General features: G+C 52.5%; 2 protein-coding genes across 9 annotated transcripts in view; one reads left to right on the top strand and one right to left on the bottom strand.

Annotated features, from left to right (window-relative positions):
- Positions 1-20,867, top strand: part of SAMD8 (sterile alpha motif domain containing 8) — a 111,916-nt gene that overhangs the window by 23,008 nt on the left and 68,041 nt on the right. The window lies entirely within an intron of this gene.
- Positions 7,084-19,999, bottom strand: LOC309636331 (dual specificity protein phosphatase 13B). 8 transcript variants are annotated; one of them, XM_082408798.1, is made up of 7 exons: positions 18,792-18,929; positions 17,334-17,541; positions 14,922-15,008; positions 13,714-13,808; positions 9,838-10,011; positions 8,211-8,431; positions 7,084-7,529 (listed from the first exon to the last, which is right to left on the bottom strand). In XM_082408798.1, the coding sequence occupies exons 2-7, from the start codon at positions 17,418-17,420 to the stop codon at positions 7,327-7,329; spliced, it is 867 nt and encodes a 288-aa protein (XP_082264924.1). In that variant the 5' UTR covers positions 17,421-17,541; positions 18,792-18,929; the 3' UTR covers positions 7,084-7,326. The 8 variants fall into 8 exon arrangements, 7 of the variants coding, with proteins under 7 accessions (XP_082264924.1, XP_082264923.1, XP_082264929.1 ...); XM_082408797.1 differs by having other exon boundaries at positions 14,805-15,008; XR_014249408.1 differs by lacking the exon at positions 17,334-17,541 and adding an exon at positions 19,784-19,999 and having other exon boundaries at positions 7,391-7,529; positions 18,792-19,009.

A 20,867-nucleotide genomic window follows, 5' to 3' on the forward strand; every position in this document is an offset into this window, starting at 1 on the left:
TTCCGGTCCATCCCTCCCCCTCCCCCACCCTTGGAAACCACAAGTCTGTTCTCTATGTCTATGAGTCTGTTTCTGTTTTGTAGATAGGTTCATTTGTGCCATATTTTAGATTCCACATAAAAGTGATATCATATGGTATTTGTCTTTCTCTTTCTGACTTACTTCACTTAGTATGATAATCTCTAGTTGCATCCATGTTGCTGCAAATGGCATTATTTTGTTCTTTTTTATGGCTGAGTAGTATTCCATTGTGTATATGTACCACATCTTCTTTATCCATTCATCTGTTGATGGACATTTAGATTGTTTCCATGTTTTGGCTATTGTGAACAGTGCTGCTATGAACATAGCGGGTGCATGTATCCTTTTGAATTATGGTTTTGTCTGGGTATATGCCCAGGAGTGGAATTGCTGGATCATATGGTAATTCTATTTTTAGTTTTCTGAGGAACCTCCATACTGTTTTCCATAGTAGCTGTCCCAACTTACATTCCCATCAACAGTGTAAGAGGGTTCCCTTTTCTCCACATCCTCTCCAGCATTTGCTATTTGTAGACTTTTTAATGACGGCCATTCTGACTGGTATGAGGTGGTACCTCACTGTAGTTTTGATTTGCGTTTCTCTAATAATTAGTGATGTTGTGCATCTTTTCATGTGCCTACTGGCCATCTGTATGTCTTCTTTCCGGCACCGCTTTTAAAGTGTGCATGTGATCCTGGGGAAATTAACCTGTCCTCAGTTCTTTATACTTGCATGTATATTTTCTCGTGTCTGCTTAATGAGCCAACCTCCGCCCCAGTTGCTACCAGGACCAGGAGGGCCTGAGCAGTCAACAGCACTAAGCCCTGAGAGGCTTGAAAATGAGTCTGATGGGGTCCCAGGAGTCCCATTGTGGGCCCGGAGGGTACAGGAGACAAAGTCTGAATACCTGTGCAGGACTGTGAAAGGGAAAGTGTTTCGAGGGATGGGCTGATGGAAGGCTCCGAAGTAGGAGCTGGGGTGCAGGAAATCTCAGAGGAGGGGAGATTCTAGCAGGTCCCAAGGAGAGAAGGCCAGGCTGACCAGACATCAAATGGCTCAGGAAGCACAGATGAAGAGATTAGTGCAGAAACCTGGGAGCATAACCTAAGGAGAGCTGAGTGATCCGGGGAAAGGGAGAACACCGGTAGCCTGTTCCTCCTGCTTACTAAGGAAGGCGGGACCTGGGTAGGTAGGGGTGGGGTGGGGTATTTGAGTTTTCCTCCAGCCAGGTTTCCCCAAGGCCCCAGTGGCTGCAGAGTTCATACTGCAGCTGCCTTCTCCAACGCCAGTGGGGGAGGAAATGGAGGAGGCAGGTGTCAAGGCCAGGCTGTGAGCTAGGGGCCAGCGGACCCACAGGGGCCTCCTGGGAACCAGGAGTCTTGGACCACTCAGCAGGAGTCTGTTGGCCTGGAAGGTAGCGTGGCCGGAGCTTATGCCAGAGCTTGGGAGAGCAGGGCGATGTTCCATTCCTGGCAGCCTCCCCACCTTGCCCACCCCAAAGCCTGTGCCACCACCATTCCCCGTGGGCCCCTAACCATCTTCTGGTCTCCAGTGGGGCTCTGGGCAGATAAAAGCCAGGGCTCTATTGTCATCTGTACTCCTCTGTAGCTGTGACATCGTCTTCATGCACTTGGCATGGGGGTGGATTGATGTGGCTGCTCTGTCCTTTTCTCATTCACATTTTCCTCCAGAGGCTGACTCAGTGATTAAAAACTGGGACTTTAGTTCAGACCTGGCTCCACCGTTGTTATCTACTGATACATAGCAAACTACCCCAAATGTTAGTGACTTAAAACGAGAGCATTTTGTTTTAGCTCGTGATTTTGTGGGCCCTTAATTCAGGCAGGTTCAAGCGGACTGTTCTTCTTTTCCACATGGCATTGACACCTATTCCAAGTGGTATTCAGCTGGCAGGTGTGCTGAGGTCACTGTAATGTCTAGGGTCTTGGCAGGGAGGCTAGAAGGCTGGACTCAGCAGGGCCTACACCAGTTCGCCTACACATGGCTTCTCCAACCCGGTGGCCTTCGGGAAATCAGACTTCTTGCATGGTGGCTCAGGGCTCCCAGAGAGCGTGTTCTGCCCCAGGCAGAAGTTTGCAAGGTATTTTATGACCCAGCCTCAGAAGTCCCAGAATGTTACTCCTTCCCGAAATTCTATTGGCAAGCAAGTCACTAAAGGCCAACCCAGAATGAAGGCTCAGGAAGTGTTTAAGAAAATAGGCTTGCTGACTGAGTTTGTAATATGGTTCTACAAGTGCTAGCTAAGTGACCTTGAGAAAGTTTACTTAAGCTCTCTTTGAACCTCAGTTTTCACATCTATAAGATGGGAATATTAATAATAGTATCTACTGCTATTGCTTATGAGAATTAAATGATTATATATATATATATCTTATCAATGCCTGCTCTGGAAACACCTGCTCAAGATCACCAATATCTGCAGTTTCCTCTTCTTCCTGGGCGCCCTGCTAGACCACATTTCCCAGCTGCCTCTGCAGTTAGGTGTGACCATGTGACTGAGTTCTGGCCCTGGAAACTAGAGGGAAAGTAATATATCTGGCCTCTGCATCCTCCATGCTTGCTCCCTCTTGCACCCATCAACTTGTGTTGTGAGACAGAAATAAAGCTTTGTTTGTCAGAGCCACAAGCCTGACTAACCCTCAGGTACATAAGCTCTCAAAGTTAGCTGCTATCTGGCTTAACCTCTCTCCACCTGTGTTCTTGTCTGTAAAATGGGGTGATAATGGGACCTATCCCATAGGGTTGTGAGGATTAAATGAAATGTACAGTTGACCTTTGAACAACGAGGGGGTTAGGGGCACAGACCCTTCTACAGAGAATTGAAAATTCACGTGTATAGCTTATAGTTGGCTCTCCTTACACATGGTTCCTCCATATCCGCGGTGCCTCTGGATTGTATCAGTGATTCACATTGGTGGATTCAACCAACTATATATCATGTAGTACTACAATATTTACTATTGAAAACAATCTGTGTATAAACAGACCCGCACAGGTTTAACTGAACCTTGAACCTTCGTTGTTCAAGGGTCAACTGTATAGTTTGACTTACTGGCCTAGCTTCCCTTTGATCACAGTTATTTCATCTAAACTCTATAAACGGGTCATCATTACCTTTTTCTTGAAGCAAGATTATCCATAATCAAGCCTCTTGAAAGTTTTAAAAGGATAACATGAATTTGCCGTATTTTAGGCCTAAAACCAATAATAATGGCACCATTTTAATTCAGAATAGTTCCTAAAACCCATTTGCTGATGGCTTTCAAAACCTAAATATAGAGAATAGAATGTTTCTAATTTAAAAAGTCAGTCAATTTATTTTTGATTTTTTAAATTAGGAAATATTTTAAGAATACAAAAAAAAAATAACAGACACCTATATTCCCACAGCTCAATATGGTCAAATCTTAACATTTTGCCGTATTTGATTTGTGTTTTTTCTAAAGAAATAAAACATCACAAATGAAACTGAAAAAATAAAAAGATGTATGACGTATCTAAAGCATTTAGCATAGTACCTGGCATATGCAAAGCAGTCAGTAATTGTCAACAAATTTTTAAAACTTTTTATTTTGAAATAATTTTAGGTTTACAGAAGAGTTATAAAGATAGCAGAGGCATTTCTTAGATACTCTTCACCCAGCTTCCTTTAATGTTAACTTCTTATATAACCATGGTCCATTTATCAAAGACATTAAAATTGGTGTAACACTATTAACTAAACCACAGAAGTTTTTCAGATTTCACCAGTTTTTTTTGCGTAAGTCTTTTGCTGTGCCCAAATCCAATCCGGGGTACCATGTTGCATTTAGGTCAGCTAATTTTTAATCATTCATTCATTCAATTCACTGAGAGTGCTGCCAGCCTTTAGTCCAAGACTGGGACTTCCTGTGCAGCAGGTGATGCCAGGGGCCCCTGTACTACGTACTATGACAGTAGTCACAGCTCTCATTTTTGAGAGCTTGCCACACGTTGTACAACGCACTTTCTATATGCCCCACTTTATCCTTACAACAGTCCTATATGTTGGCTATTATTACTCCCATGTTACAGATGGGGGAAACTGAGGTATGGAGAGGTTAACTGAGTTTACACACCTGGTAAGGGGCAGAGGTAGAATTTGAACCTAGGCAACTGGCTCCAAATTCACAGTCTTAACAATACCTCACTCCTTTCACGAGGCTGCTCTATAGAATAGGAAGAGTAGATGCACCATTGCAGACTTCCTGGGCCAAGTGTGGCAGGCAGGAAGGGTTCCCGGTGGAGGTGTCAGTCTGGAGCTCAACCTCTGTTTCCTTGTGTGCTCTGGGGAATGTTTGGCTTTCCCTGCCTTCTTCTCCCCATAGCCCCAGAATCTGAGCCCAGCCCTCGGAGCCCCAAGAAGGTAACCTGCTGAAACTCAAGCCCCAGGCCCAGGGTGTGGCTCTGTCCCAGATTCAGGGCACTCTACCCCAGCCAGCAAGGGCAGTCATAGACCCGGATGTTGATTTAGAGACTGGCTTCTGGAGCCACTATTTTGGATCCTGCTGACCACGCATAAGCAAGAGATAGCAACAAGGGCTGAGTTGTCAGGCTGAATGGGGGGATCCAAGGGAATTGGGGGTGGGCAGACTACTGACAGGACTAGCTCTGTCTGCTTTGGAGAATTATAGGCCCCACCAACCTGAGGATGAACTGAGAAGTTTTCCATCCTGCCTGGTTGGGCACAGCAGCACCAGCCCTCCTGCCAAACTCCAGCTAGGACATGTGTTTACCCTTTGGAAAAGGCCCAGAGAGCACCTTAGGCAGCCAACAGCCAGCTGGGATTAGGACCAAGCACTGCAGGCAGCAGGGCAGGGGAGCTGCTGGGCAGTACCTGCCCTTTGAGGCCAGAGCCCGGAGATCCTGGATCCAGGAGGCAACATCCAGCCTCATTTTAGCTTCTCTGAGCATCAGTTTGTTCATCTGTAAAATGGGGATATTAATCCCTGTGGCCCAGAGAGGGCCGTCTACGTTTGTGCAGTTTATAAATTGCAGAAGGAGTGAATGGGGCCTAAAACCCAGCCTGTGCTCAGGTCACTGAGTTGGGCACCATAACTTGGAACTACGTCTGCTTGGGAGGAAGGGACACCTTTTTCTTGACCAAACTGTTTGCCCAGGAGTGCTCCTGCCTAAAAGGCTGGTTTGGTCAGAGGGTGCCCCTTTTTGGATTTGCACAAAGGAAAAGCACTTGCCCTCTGGAAATAGAGCAGATGGTGGAGAAGGGCAAAGGGCCCTTAAGTTCCCAGGAGAAGGCAGGGCTGTTCCCAGAGAGCCTTGGCAGGGGAGCAAAGAGGGAAGTCAAAGGTGGCCCAAGGGGACAAGATGAGCTGGGAAGAGGGTGTCAGGGTGACCAAATGGTGAGATGCTGTGTGCAGGTGGGGCTGGGAGGAGAGGAGGTGCCCTCTGGAGGCGGGCCCAGTCCCAGGGGCAAGTCCACTCCCCCTGGTGGCCCCTGTAGAGAGGGCCCAGTAACACGGAACTCTACCTGATGGCAGGGTCATAGCCAGAGAGTGTGGGAGTCATGGGGACCTTGAGCCCAGGGAAAGCCTGGTGAGGGACAGCCAGCTGGAAGAGAATGACAAGGCACCAAGCAATTATAATTCAGAGTGACAGGTGATACCACAAGGGGTGGATGGACATTTTGGTAGCATGAGGAAAAGCACTTTACTCAGGTTTGCTGGGTCCAGGGGGTTCCCCAGAAGTGACATCTAAACTGAGACCTCAAAGAGACGCCAACAAAAATGAGTGAGGATATGCATTCAGGTGCTGCAACCTGAAGCATATGCAAAGCACCAAGAGGTAAGAGAGTGGTACATTCTGGAAACTGCAAGTGTATTTAGCATTTCTTAATTACATGGCATGTATGGGAACAGAATTAGAAGAGGTATGTCTGGAGACATGAGACGGTCTCAGAAAATGAAGAATCTTTATGCTCTGTCAAGGTGTTTGTCCTTCAGGGGTTGTAAGTGTTGGGGTGATGTGATGAGATTTTCATTTTAGTAAGCTGTCTGGGGCCCGCGTGGAGATTGGAGGGGGCAAGGCTAGAAGCAGAGAGACCATCAGGGGCCTGAGCAAGAATCCAGGTGAGAGGTAAGGTGGCTTGAACTTGGGTAGTCAGCAAAGATGAAGCTAAGTGAGCAGGTCTGAGCCCTGTTTAGGAGGTAGAGTTGGTCGGCCAACAGGAAGAGTGGCAGAAGTCCACCACTGATTTGGATGACAAGGCCTATCAGAACCCTTCACTAAAATGGGAACTAGGAAGAGGAGTGGGTCTGGGTGGGAGGTGATGAAAAGTTCAGTTTGAAGCTCAGGTGCAGTATTCCAATGAAGGTGGCCAGTAGGATACAGAGGTTCTGAACTCAGAAGAGAGAATTGGGCCGCCCTAGGGGTCTGAGAGTCTAGAGATGTGAACTGAGGCTGTGGGAACAAGAGGACCCCCAGGAGAGCGAGAACACTGGAGAGAAGAGGCAGAGGCCAGCGTCCTCGGACACCTTGATGTTTAAGGGTCAGCCGGAGGAGGCCAGGGCTACGTGGAAACAGCCGGAGAGGGAGAAGGAACGCCAGCCCATCTAATCCTCATAAATACCTCACGTACAGGTGAGGAACCTATGGGCTTTTTACATTGCTTTATTTTATTAGGGTACAAACAGTAAGAAACTCAGAGCCAAATGTTGCCCCATCATATAACCGTCCTTCACCAGGAATTCTGGCATGTCTCCTCCCCAACCCCTGTGCTCTTGTTTAATGCTTCTATTAGGTTTCTGTGACTTTAGTCAGTCCTTTTTGAAAGAAGAACGAAAATGAAAAGACTGACCGGATTCAGGAGATGCTGTTTGTGCACGGCGAGTTTTGATAGTCGGTGTTTGATGCAGGGTGGGCACGGAAAGGATGGGGATGCATTGAACTTTGGTCTTTACTCAGACAACTGACTCAGACTCCATCTCTAGGCTGCCATCATGGGCTGGCAAGCCTTCTGGAACCTCGTGACCACTGCCCCACAAACCACCAGAAGGTCTCCTGTCTTTATTATGATGAACCTTTTATTATAGAGACAGACTGAACTCTTTTCTGCATAAAGAATCTTTGGATTGGGTCAGGGAGATCCACCTGCTAATGGTCACCACCCAGCTCTCCCTGCCTCTGCCTCAGCTAAGCCCCCACTTGCTGTTTACATCTCAAGGTCACTGGAAGCAAGGTCCCCAGGGCCAGACTGGTTGGGTGGGCCATGCTGGCTGGAGGGTCAGGGTTCCTGGTTGCCCACCAGGTCACAGCCGCCCCGTCTCCCGCCCCAGTCGGTTGTCCAGAACCTGCAGCTGCCGGAGGAAGCCTGAGTTGGGGCAGATATCCCGGTGCGCCTGCACCGTCTGGATGGCCTCCACCAGCGTCATGTTCTCGCAGATCATGAGGAAGGCCAGGACAACCGTGGCAGAGCGGCTCACCCCCATGGCACAGTGTACCAGCACGCGGCCTGCGGGGAGACCCAACCTAGCATCAGCCACCTGTTCTCATACCGCCTGCCCCTTGGGGAATCAGGGATGCTTCTGCCCACCTATCACAGCATCCTGCAATACTGACACTGTCCTCACTGTCATATGGGCCAACTGAGGCCCAGAGAGGAAAGGGACTCACTCAAGGTCACAAAGCAAGTTAGTAGCAGGGCTAAGGTTAGCATCTGGGACTCCCTTCTCCTGGTGCAAGGTGCTTCCTCTGGCATCCCTTGCCACTCTAGCACGTTGGGGGGTCAGTACTCCTGGAGTCCCCTGGGTTTGCATCAGATTACAGGGGGTGTCCACCTCCCTCCCTTTCCCCTCAGTTCTGCCCTCTCCCCAGCCCCTGCAGCTCTACACTGAGGCCTCATCTTAGAGAAAACTGCTCAAGAGCCTTTGCTAGGTCCTGTACCTTCTGCCCAACACCTGGCCTCTTACCGAGTGATATGGTTACCCTGATGACCACACTGGGCCTTAGTTATATCTATGATTGTTGGTTTCCAGGGTGTCCCTGAAGGGGATGCTCACTAAATGGTAGTAGTGAGCCCCATGAGGTGGGAGGGTTGCTGAAGGACCCCACCATCCATGCTACTGGAAAAGTAGATAGCCCCAGATCCTGCCTGCACCCCACCTCCACCCCAGTGCCTTCCCCAGCAGCTGACCTTGGGGAATGCTGAGGGCACTTCGGATGTATCGAGCAACGGGCAGAAAGTAGACACTGAGGTCGAAGAAGGGGTTGTCATCAGCCTCGATGCCATAGTACTCCAAGGGCATGCCATGGTAGAACTTGGCACCTGTGTCCACCTGAAACTTGCCTGCAGCGACATTCACGATGTGGGTGATGCCCAGCTGGGTCAGCTTGTTCTTGTCCCGGGCTGCGTACCTGGAGGGGGGGCACGGGGGGGTTGGGAGGTGGGGTAGAGCTCACTGGGTCAGCTCTGGCTAGCCTGGAACTTGCCCCCTTGCCTCCTCTGCCATCCTCCTCCAAGGGTAGACTGGAACCAGTGAACTGGCTCGGGTGAAGGGGCTTCTCTAGTAGGAGTTCAAGACTCCCTTTCACTCAGCCCAACTTTTCTGGAAGGCAGGTTGGCCACATGGCATCAGAAGCCTCAAAAATGTACACTTACTTTGCCCCAGCAGGTCTTCTAGGAACTTAAAGAATCCCAAATGTGCTCACAGACAAATGTAAACTGGATATAATGTTTAAGATAGAGAAAAAGTGGGGAAAAAAATCACTAAATAGCCTATAAGAGAAGATTGACTATGGTATAGCTAAATGAAATACTACACAACCACTAAAATGTGGTAGATAGATGCTGGTGAACCAAGAAAGGTGTTGGTGCTATACTGAGAAAAATGGAGGATGGCAAAACAGAACATTGTTTAAAAGTGTTTTAAAAGTATGTTGTGCAATTCCATTTAAAAAGTTTTCTATATGAAGCAGATTACAAGATGGGATTATAAAGCGATACCATTTTTGTATGCATTTTTAAAAAGTCAACAAGGATTTTATTACTGATTATCTGTGTGTGTAGGGGGGATACATATTTGCCATACTGTTAATAGGATATTGATCTATATTTTCTAAATATTAAGGAAAACATAAAATCCTCATATATTCATCCATATGTTCTAAATTTTAAGAAAACTTTTAGGGAAAATGACTCACGTTCCACTCTATATATACATCCTAGAGAAACGTGTGTGTGTTCCCAGGGCACATGTACTAGCTTCTAGAATCACTGTTTATAATAGCCCCAAAGTGGAAACAACTCAAACAGAATAAATAAACTATGGTGTATTCATACAAACGAATAATATATAGCAACCAAAAATGAATGAACTATAGCTACACGTAATGTCGGCGAATCTCCCAGTTTTGAGCAAATGACGCCAGGCACAAAAAACACAATATGATTCTATTCCTACCACTTTAAAACATAGGCAAAACTAACACAAATGGCGAAACTAAAAAGAAAAGCAAGGAAATTATTGTTTCAGTACTCAGTGATTATCTACAGGGAAAAGGGTTATGATGAGAAGGGTTCTGTGGGGGCTTCTGGGACACAACTAATGTCCTATTTCTTGACCTGGGGGGTGAAACTGTTCGTTTATGCTCTGTGCACTTTTCTTAGGTGTGTTCTATTTCCACAAAGTAATAATAATGTAAAAGGAAATAAACATGTGGAAAGAGATGGTTGGAGGCAAAGAGGGTGCCAACTCTGCCCCTCAGCTCTGGAAGAGGCTCCCCTTCTGTTCCCCCCAACACCCACTGTGGATCGTACTTACGCATCTCCCAGGAAGAGGTTGGGCCAGACTTCGTTGATGTGGCTCAGCACGGCAGCCCGACGGACCCACAGCAAGCGCTGCAGCGAGGCCAGCGTGGGTGGCTGGTAGGGGGATACCTGGACTGCCCCGTGGATCTTGGGCCTCCGGAGGTCCTGTTTCTGCAGCGAGTCCATCCTGGAACAGAGCGGAAACTGTGGTGGCAAGGGGCAGGCTCCTCGCAGGTGGGTCCAGCTGACAGGGAGGCCCAGGCATGGTGCAGTGCCCAGGTGCCACTGGGATGCTTCAGAAGGGCCTCAGTTATTTCACATGAGGTTATTAACCAGCTCAGCTGGGGCTGAGGCCTTTCCCCAGGGAACAAGGGAATCAACCCCTCGTCACCGCTGTGGAGCTGGGAAGCCCTCTCTCCTGCCCTCTCCAGAGGCCCCTGATGTTGGAAGCTTTTTTCAAGGGGCTCTTGGAGTTCCCTGTTTGTTAACAACTAGTCAGTGCAGACCCCACCCCTTAAGTCTCTCATTACTTGGGACTTGGTAGGGGTGGGATGGCTGTGGCCCTCAGAGGGCACCTAGGAAGACCCCCGCCAACTGGGCAGCTCATCTCAAGCCCCCTTCTCCACTACTTCCAGGGCTGGTCCTCAGACTCCCATCCCTTCCCATCTTCAGGTGCTTGAAGGTCAGAGCCCATCTCTGGAGTGAGGGGCCTGGGCTATGAACTGACATTTGTCAGCACTTCCGTACTGAATGAGCTAATGCCTCTTAGGGGCCCCGTGCCTCACGCATGGTAGGTCCCTATCATACATAGGAGGAAGCTGAAGCAGGAACATGAAGGTCACAGAGAATCATTTTTAAGTAATGCTCAAAGTCTTAATGGCTGTTAAGGAGCAAGGCCTGGGTTTCAGTCCAGTTCTGTGCTCCTTCAATTCCATCCCCAAGCCTTCGAGTTACCACCTTCAGGGACTCCAGAGAGTGGTCGCTAACTCATCTGTCTCTACAGGGGAGCCTAGTGTAGCTGTTCCATATCTGCCTGTAGGCCCTGGGATTTCCCTCCTTACCCCCATGACTCAGGCCAGCGCTGCAGGTTGGGCCTCACCCAGGTGGGGTGGCTTGTGTCAGGAGTCAGCTGGATGAGGGGGTCTGAGACCCTGCAGAGCTGGGATGTCAGTGGCACCAGAACCTGGGTCTGGTGCTGGGCTTGGAAGGAGTGCCTCTGTTGGCTAACTGTCCCTGGTCCCCTCAACCAGTAACTAGGGAAGGTACAAACTGGGAAGAACTTCTTTGCTCTTTGGTAGGCGGTGCCAGGACCAGGAAGAGAAATGGGAACACAGAAGGCCACCGGTTTGGCCAAGCTCACCCAGCGAGCAGTGGGAGGGCAGGGCGGAAGCGAAGACCCGGCTTTCCCTTTCATCCCCCACTGTGACCTCTCTGGGCAGGCTGAGCTGCCTGCCACCTACCTAGGGCATGGTCTGGGGCTGGGAGTCGGGGTGTGGGTGCAGGGACAGGACTCAGCACGTGAGCGGAACAGGGCCGGGGCAGGTTCCGCCCGGAACACAAATGCTATGAAGCAGCTAGAATTCCAGGTCCTCCTCTTGGAGCCCGTGGGGGTGGGGCCTGAGAGCAGACCTAGGCCACTGCTGACTGAAGTGCAGACCTTCCAAACGCCCGGACCCCTCTCTGCTTGGTGTCTCTTTGCGATTAAAGGCTCTTGGCCCTGGGCCTCCCCATGGAGATGGGAGGCTACGTGAACTGGTGGGAAGAGAACTTCAGAGGGAGGGTGGAGAGCCTGGCCACAGCTAATTCCGAGGTCAAGAGCAAGTCTTTGCTCCTGTCTGGGCCGCGGTTTCTCTCTCTCAACTTAAAGATACTGGCCTTGCCTGCCTTGAAGGAATCTCTGGAGGGTCTGACCTGAGAATGAGAGAGGAGTGGCTGGGTTTGCAAAAACTACAGGGTACAGCGCAGTGTATCGTGTTGGGGTGGGGAGAGTCCCACAGCCACACTGGTCTGGAGCTACCAGCTGGGCCTGCGGGAGCCCCAGGTCGGGTGCGAGGGGGCTTTGAGAAGCCTGGCAGGCGCCGCTGCAGGCCTCTGAGATTGGTGTGGGGTAAGGCTGCCACCCAGTGGCCAATAGGTGCCTTGCAGCCCAGCGGTGCCTGGGCGCGGATCGCCAGGCTCCAGCTGAGACAGAACTTGTCCCCGCTCCTCCTGGAGGCTCCTGAGAGGAGAAGGAGCCAGTAGAGGGGTCAGGGATGCGGGCTGACCCCTTTACTGGCTCAGCCTCTTCTACTGGCTCACACCCCAGCCTCTTCAGGGCCTAGGCCCAGGTCTGGAGAAGGGGGCTTTTTCCTCGGACTTAGGGGTACCCCTTGCTAGGCCTCACGTCAGACCTCACACCTGACGCTCATGGATGTGCCCCCTACCTGTCTGCTCTATCCCACAAGGGTCCAGCCCACCTTTTCAGCCAAGGTCAGGCCTAGCCCCCACCCAGCAACTCATCCTTCAAGCTCCGGGCACACCCAAAGAAGGGGAGTTGGTGGCTGCCGCAGCCCCCTGGTTTCTGCCATCCCCAGACCTAGATGCCGAGGGCCCCGCCTGACACCTCCTCCCGCATCTCCTCAGCCACCGCGGGGTGAAGCCTGGGCCCAGCATCCAGCAGGGACAGGGCCGGCCTGGCTCTTCTCCCCCCTCCCTCTCTGGTACTCCTCCTGCGACCTTCCTGTGTCTCCTCCCTAAGCTGAGCAGCTGCCTCTGTGGGCAATGGTTTCCCTGAGTCGCTGCTGTTTACAAGTTCAGACACCTGTGTTCTGCCTTTGTCGGTGCCTCTCCTCCCCTCTGTGTTGCTCTCCCCCGTTGCCTCTGTCTCCCCGCCTCTCACAGGAGCTCGTGCTCCTCCACAGCCTTCCAACACACCACCCAGCACGCCGGTAGCCTCAGGCCAAGGCCCAGGCCTCCGCAGGGCAGGGGGCCTCTGTCTGCCATCCACCTCCTCCCTGAAGCTCCAGACGTGCTCCCCCTGGTCTTCCCGCCTGTTCACTCTCCCTGCTTTCTCCTCCTCCTCCCCCCAAGGTAGACCACAGGGACTGTGGCCACAGGACAGCTGGGGCTGGACATCTCAGGGCAGGACAAGTGAGGAGTCTGGTGAAGGAAGCCTCGGGGAGGGTGGCCGGCGGGTGGCCTGTGGTGAGCTGCCTGGGGCTCTGCACTCTGTGTGCAGGCCTTGGAGGAGGGCAGACCTGAGCCGAGTTCTCAAGTCTGGAGCTTGTTTCTGTGTAGTCTTCTCTGAGCTAGTTTTCTCAGTGGAGCTGCTGTGAGAATTCCATGAGATAAGAAATGTTCAAGGCACCTCCCACGGGGTCTTCCTCCTGGTAGATGCCCCATAAATGGTGCATCTTACTCTTATTATCATCACCATTATTACTCTTTCCCTTTCAAGCCTCAGCCATATCCCATGGGCCAATGAGGCTTGGTCTCTATCTGTTTGTATTTCTTGATGTGTCTTTCTCTGTCCGGCAATAATTATTATATTCACCACTAACTAAGAACGTACTATGTATCAGAGCTAAATGCTTACATTTTTTTTCACTGAATCCGCACAGTACCCTTATGAGGCAGATAATATTATCATCCCCGTTTTACAGATGAGGAAACTGAGGCTCAGAAAGATTAAACAGTATGCCGTAGGTCACACAGCCAATAAGCGTGGGAGCCAGGATTCAAGCCCAGGTCATTCTCACTACTCTGCTTTGTCTGTGCCTCTATCTCTGACCCAGTCCCTCCCCAAATCTAACCCACCCCCCCACCACACACACACACACAGGCACAGGTGTCCTGGCCCTCATTACCCAGCATGCTCTGCAGCCCCCCTGAAATAGGGGCACTCACCCACCTGTGGGGGTATCTGGCCCAGGCTGAGGTCTTCTCTGACGGGCACTTTTTGCTCCCGGCTTCCAGCCGCCTGTCTCTGCACGCTTGATGCTGTTTCTATTTTTTGATTGGAGTTTAATTATAAAGCATGATGTGCTGCTCCTCTCCTCTGGCCTCCCCCTGCCACTCCCAACTCACCCACTGGTCCCCTGGCATGGTCAGTGCCAAGCCCAGCCAGGCACCTGGCCCTGCTGGGAGTAGAGGCAGTCTGGCAGGGGTCTGCCTGTGGTATGTGTGGATGTGGATGTTGCTTGTGAGGCAGGAAGAAGGAAGACTGAATAAGCCGTTTTGAAAGGTCGGTTGGCCTTCAAGGGTGATGTGGAGCGTGGGCAGAAAGTTAAAGCTAGAAGGATCTTCCATGGAGGAGGACAGGGAAGAGAACAGCCAGATCACGCGCACACTGGCAGCACTGCCAACATCAGAACCCAGGTCCAGGGGCCCTTAGTTGGGAGCCGAGGATTACAGGACTGGCCCAGGATAAAAAGATCCAGAAGACTCAGGCTGAGGGAAGTGTGGGCAGACAGCGATATAAGTGGAGTTTAGAGCAGGTCTTTGGAGCAGGCCTGGCCTGCAGTCAGAAGCTGTGTGTCCGCAAACCACTCTGCCCTCTGCCAAGCTCCTCCCTCCCCCAGAAGACATTCCTGCACAGGCCTCACTGCTCCTTGAGGCCAGTGAGATGGTCTTTAAAGTCCCTTCCAAGGCTAACGGCTCAGTGAGGGACCTTGGATTTGGGCCTATTAAGAACACTCCCTGCTCTCCAGAGACCCTCTTCATATACCCATACTTTAATACCCTTCCCCACTCATACTCCCAGATGACTGACACACACACAGACATATGCAGACCCGTAGCCACGCCTCCACTGGGTCTCTGAAGCCCGAGCTCCAGGGAGCTAGGGCTCAGCCCCTACTGGGGCTCCCTGAACCCTGGGGAGAGCTGGTGGAGGCGGCTGTGGCCAGGGGCTATCATAAACACTTAGAATCCCCCTCTCCTGTGTTCCCCCACTGCTGAGGGAACTTGGGGTTCCTGGCTGAGAGGGCAGCCCCTTCCCACCTGTGAGAACTGGAGACAGTGGCTGAGAGGGGTTGCAGGTAGCAGGAGGAAGCACATGGAGTTGCAGGCTCTAGGGCGGACCCCACACTGGTCTCTTACCATCTTCTGGGTACCCACCTGGGCCAGAGCCTCCAGCAGCACCAGCAGGGCCAGCGCCAGGGTGGCAAAGTGGCAGAGCCCTGTGGCAGGGAGTAAGGACCAGTTCTGGGGGAGAGATGAGCTCCATGTTACAGGCAGGTAAACCACGGTTCAGACTGGCCGGGACTTATCAGGGCAGGGACAAGAGCTGCCAGCTAACCCTACTTCTGCCTTGAGCCTCTGTGTAAGGTCAAGTGGGTACGGGTGCCGGGAGAGATGAGGAGGCAAGTTTGGGGCCCAGGGCTCATGGAGAGAGATGACCTCCCTAAAGCCCCCTCATCTCTCAAGAGTCCCCAGCCCCAGGGCTGCTGTGTACACACACAGGTTGCTCACTGCACAACTCCTGGGGCTCCAGCTGTTGGATGCACTCCCGGTAATTGTGCAAAGCTGTAGTCCAGATGACTCTCCCAAAGCTAGCTGCCTGAAGGGAGAGATGCTGAGGTCTGAGGTCAGAGTATTTAAGGGCCCCAGGCCGAGGAAGTGGGATGATTGGGCATGATCAGAGATTTGCTCTTCTCCCAGGTTCCCAAACCTTGTTTAGAGGAAAGAGAGCAGGATGGGAACATGCCATTCCTGTCCGCCTCTTGGCTCCCACACCTGCAGAACTCCCCACCACAGTTTCCCACCCAGCTTCACCCCAGGCCTAATCCCAACGCCAGCTACAACCCTCATTTTCTTCCTTCACACTCACCCCCAAACTCTAAACCTCGCCCTCCGCCCTGCCCTAATCCCCAACCCCAAGATGCTCATCCTCCTGACAGCATGTGGGAAGGTGTCGATAGGGCTCAAATGCTGCCCTTGGTTGGGCTGGCTGTGCATTCGGAGGCAAAAACACCTCTTATGGGTGGGGGCAGGGGGAGATTCAGTCCATGCCCCAGGGGAGCTCTTGGCAGGAGGAGAAGCTGCTGCTCTTCTAACTCCCAGGAGAGCCCAGGCTAATGCCCCACTCCCACCTGGCAGCCCTTCTGAGCCAGTGGGCGGTGGGGCACAGCCAAAGTCAGGGTTGAGGAGAGATGAAGGAAGGAGCAGTATGGGTAGCAGGAGCTGGAGGCTGGATGGGGGGGCGTGGAGAGCAGCTCTGGAGGCTTAACGTTCCATCAGATGGCCCTCGGTGGGGATGTGAGTGTGAGGAAGATGGGCTGTTGGGGACAGTCCCAGCCTGGCCATGATGGGAGAGGAAGGGCAGTGGGAATTCTGCAGCTCCTTCACAATCTGGTACCCTCAAAGCCACTGACCCCAGGAAGAGGCACCCCTGCCTCTCCGTTGAGCTGGAGGAAAACACAGAGCTGACACCAAAGAAATTGCAGCAGCACCTCGGCAACCATTTGTGGGCTGGGAGCCTGAGAAGCATTGTTGCTGCTAGGGGAGCCCAACTCCTTCTACTGGGCAGCTGGGGACGCTGGGGCCTCCGGCGGAAGGGAGGTGGCTTGGGAAGAGGAGGTACTGGGGATCTGTTCCCCTGAGGCAGCTTAAAGATCGGGCGCTATTGCTCCAAACGCACTGAAGATGGAACAAGAGGAAGGCAGAAGGTAAATGGACAGACTTCAGAAAAACCTTTATGTCCTAAAGGGGTCCCCAGGACCAGAGAGGGAGGGAGGTTAGGGAGAGTCCTTCTGTAGATCTCTGAGATCACACTGGGTGGGGTGAAGGTAGAGAGTGGGGTGCTGGGTCCAAGGCAGAGAACTGAACGGCACGGCGACAGGAGAACTTTATGTCAAGCAGGGCTTGTGCGAGGAGGTCATGGCTGGTGGCAGGAGCACCTGTTCTCCTTCCCCGTGGTGGGAATGGATGCGCAGGGCTGACAGAATTCACTAAGCTTGGAGCAATAGCTGCAGGACACTCTTCCCCTGGAGCTGGGTTCCAGGCCTGAGGGGAGGGTGTGCAGAGGCGTGGGAAGGGCCAGACAGCCCTCAGGTGCAGGACTGGCTGTGCTGCTGCCGCGGTGGGGTTCAGGTGAGCCCCACAGGCTTTCAGCCAAGGAGGCAGGACAGATCAGCATTAGGACCAGGTTGGAAGGCCTCACCTCTTCCGTTTTACGCTTTCCACCCTTTTCCTTCCTAGCCTTTCCATCTTCTCTGGGTCTGAAGAATCTGGGTGGGCTGGAGGAGAGGGTCCTATGAGAGGGGTGCCTCAGCCAGGCCCAGGTGAGACCTTGGATTGGTGAGGGGAGCCCAGCAGCTTGGGGAACGGGCCAGGCCGCCTTCAACCCTCTCTTCCAGCCACACACAGCCTTGTTATCCAACCTCTGAACTGGTCCCATCCATGTCCCCTGCCAGCCCTCACCCAACCCCTTACTTCCAATCGTACCCTTGCCCTCTGCCCAGCCGTCACCTGACCTCTCACTGCTAACTGCACCCAGCCTCGGCCCCTCACGCCCTGCCCGACCCTCACCTGGCCCCTCAGCGCCGGCCTGCACCCCGCAGCTGCTGGTCCAGCCGGCAGAGCTGGTGGAGGAAGCCTCGGTTGGGGAAGACCCATCGGCGCTGCCTCACGGTGATCACTGCCTGGCGCAGGGACAGCTGCTGGCGCAGCATGAGGTAGGCCAGGACCAGCGTGGCAGAGCGGCTCACCCCTACCACGCAGTGCACCAGGACCTTGGCTGAGGAAGACATCCTGCTGAAAGACCCTTTCCCACCCACCGGCCCACCCAGGGGCTGAGGTGGGGACCCACGTTCCCCTGGGTATATTCTGTGACCCTGAGTAAATCATTCAGCGTGTATGGGCCTCCATTTCCTGCTCTGTCAAATGGGCATCCCAACACCTATTATGCCTACCCTTGGGATGGGGTCCACACTCCCCAACGTGGCTCACAGGACCCTCTGTGAGCTGGCCCCTGCTGACCCTGCAGCCTCACCTCAGGCTGTCCCCCCCCAACCCTCAGCTCTAGGAACACTGGGTAACTTTCAGTTCCTTGAAGCTGTCCTGGTCCCTGGCCTCCAGCCTTACCACATGCTACTTCAACTACCTGTAAAAGTTTTCCCCCTCTCTTGGTCTGACTAACATCTGCTACTCATTTGTCGGGTTTTGGCTGAGACGTGGCTTCCTGCCACTCATGGTATCACGTGAATCACAGAGCAGCCCATCCTTTTTGCATGTGGCCCGGTGAATACTGTTGTAGAGGGAAGCGCCCCCCACCTCCCTTTGCTCTTCACATTTGCCCACGCATCTGAGTAGCGCTCGTAATACTTTGCAATTTGACTGTCTTTCCACCAGGGGCCCTGCCTTGCCTAAGTGTGGATTCCCAGTATCTAGCTCCGTGGCTGGCACAGAGAAGATAATAGTCGGTGAATGAATGGCGAAGGAAAATGAATGTCAGAGTGCTTTGGATTGAACAGTGCTATGAGCCATAGTCTTGTCTTTGCCACGACACAGAGGAGAAACTGAAGTCCAGAGGAGACACTGGCTCACCCAGGGTCAGGTGGCAAGGGGCATGGCTCTCCCCCAGGATGAACACGAAGCAGCTTCCCCAGGCTCCTTTGTTGTACCCCTGGTATTAGAAGATTTTTTCCATTCGAAAGTACTTTGGGGCAGAAGCGAGACATCTAGGTACCAGATGGCAATGTCCCAAGGCTGAGTGATGCAGAAAGAACTGTTTTGTTGTTTGGGAGACCTGGCTTCTAGCCCCAGGGCTGATCCTAACTCATGGCATGACCTTGTATTCCAGGCCTCAGTTTACCTATCTGTGAAGCAATGCTGTTGGATAAAGTGCTGGAACACTGAACAGAGGGTTTTAAAAACCTGATGGCCCTTTAAAAACTAGGGGTGTGAGGACACTAATGTTTAAGGGGAAACTGGACATCCCCCCATGACCGAGCAGGATGGGATATGGGTTCAGACCCCAAGTCTTACCCCCAGGTGTGCTGAGGGCACGGTGGATGAAGTCAGCTGCAGAGGAGAAGTAGGCACTGATGTCGAACTCAGGGAGGTCGTGGGCTGGCACCCCCAGGTAGCTCACAGTGCTGCCGTAGAAGTCAGGGCTGCCCTGACAGTAGAGGCCCCCATGGGCAGCATTCAGCACGTGGGTGATGCCCAGCTTCCATAGCTCAAAGCGGTTATTTGCTGTGGCCCTGGGGAGGGGAGGAAGGGGAGCAATGAGGTCCAGGAAGGCTTTGTCTGGACCCCCGCTTCAGAGCGATGAATCCATTAGGGTCCAAAAGGAGCCAGAAGGAACCCATGGGGCCTGCAGCTCACAGCCCCACCATAGGAGCTTTCTGGTAGGGGAGTTGGTGGTAAAGGGATTTAGCTTTAGCCTCTCTTTGCTTCCTGAGGCAATCCACCCCTGCCTTGGCCAGGACAGGAAGGAAAAGGATTGCTTCAGCCCTGGGACCCAGCTGCACCTCCCTTCTTGCCCCATGCCCTTCCATGCACATCTGGTCTCTCCTGGCCACTACCTCATACCTGCTTCTAATCTGCAAATATTTAAAGGTGACACCTCCCCTGATTCACCTTCAGTCAGCCTTCCTCACCCACTGTGTCCAGAGGAGGGAGGCTGGAACCGGAAAGGCGAGCTCTCTGTCCCCCTCATCTCATACCCCAAATCACCACTCCCCAGTCCTTTGCCCCCCAGACCCTCCAGTTGTTCTGGATGTGCCAGAAGACTCCGGGAACCTCTGGGAGCTCCCTTCTTTCAGGCAGGCAAAGTCTCTGCTCCCCCTGGTGGCTGCACCTGCTCACTGCACTGTCCCCAGTACAGAGGGGTCCTGGAGAAAGTCCCTGGCCTGGGAAGCTCAGAGAAGAACTATTGCCCTTGTACCCACCCCACCCCCATCTCTGGTAAAGATCCCAAGAACTGTCTCTCCTTGTCTCCACCCCCCTTATCCCTTCAGTCAGCTACCACTCACGCATCTCCTATGTAAAGGTTGGGCCAAACTTCGTCCACGCGGCTGGAAGAAAACTTCCCTGCCCTCAGGAGCTCCTCCAGTTCCAGGACACTGGGGCAAGGCGTGGCTTCGGCATCTCCCCTCAGCTGTGGGAGCGAGGCCTCCGCCATGGGCCAGCCCACCTGCCCCTCTGTCTCTGCGGTCACTCCTCTCTGCCTCTCCAGTGTCATTCCTTTCCTAGAGATTGGCAGGGACAGGTGAGACAGCAGCAAGTGACTCAGCAAGTCACAGGGGCCTCTAGAGAGAACAGGACATTTTCCTGTCCAAGCCACCCCCTAACCCCAAATTCCATGACAACATGGAATCAGACATACCTCTGCAAGTCACCTCTCAGCCTCAGTTTCTCCCCCTCTAAAGTAAGGAGAATTGTGAGGATTAAATGAAACAAAGGATATTCTGCGTCTAAACATAATAGATGTTTAATAGATTTAGACTCCTGTATGAGGCTATTTGGTTCTGAGGACTGAGTTGAAGTAGAGATCCAGGTGCAGAGGAGGTGGTTGCCTCCAAGGATTCGTGATAGGAAAAGTTCTTCAGGTCTGGGTCACAAACTAAGTGGGAACTGTATGGCTATTGGATGAGCTTCTGGATTATGGGGCTCAGGGGAGGTTTCCTGAGTTATAGAGTCGGAGAAAAGTGGCGAGGAGGCATGGAGGACCTCATCTAAAGGGTGCTCACAGGGTTTATGGGGGAAGGTTTGAACAGTGGTTCTGTAATGAAAATGGCTGATTTCTCAAAAGAGAAGGCTAAAATGGGCCGCATATGTCAAAGGGGGGAGAAGGGAGATGAAAGTTCCCCTAGACTTTCTGGAGAACCAAAGGGCTGTCATCAGAAATATTTGGGGGGGGATGGGAGAGTCCTCTGCCTATAAGGGCTTTTGTCTCCACAACAGAAACAGAGAAAGGTCTGTATCCGTCCTTCTGCGAGAGCTAGTTATGGGATGAAGAAGTGAGATGTTTTGCCGGCTCTCAGATGACTTCATGAAGGCTTGATCCAGGGCATGAGCTGCAGTGGGGAGGCTCCCAGCTGCCCCTGGCTTTGAGTC

Source organism: Balaenoptera borealis, assembly GCF_965194805.1.
Source record: "Balaenoptera borealis genome assembly, chromosome: 10".
NCBI classification, from domain to species: Eukaryota; Metazoa; Chordata; class Mammalia; order Artiodactyla; family Balaenopteridae; genus Balaenoptera; species Balaenoptera borealis.

What these genes read in the sequence shown, in the direction of transcription:
- LOC309636331 (XM_082408797.1), bottom strand. Translation starts at nt 17,420, where the DNA reads ATGGGTCTTCCCCAACCGAGGCTTCCTCCACCAGCTCTGCCGGCTGGA. An exon ending in GGCCGGCGCTGAGGGGCCAG is followed by an intron (nt 15,009 to 17,333) that starts GTGAGGGTCGGG and finishes TCTCTCCCCCAG; the next exon opens with AACTGGTCCTTACTCCCTGC. An exon ending in AACCTCTTCCTGGGAGATGC is followed by an intron (nt 8,432 to 9,837) that starts GTAAGTACGATC and finishes CCCCCCCTCCAG; the next exon opens with GTACGCAGCCCGGGACAAGA.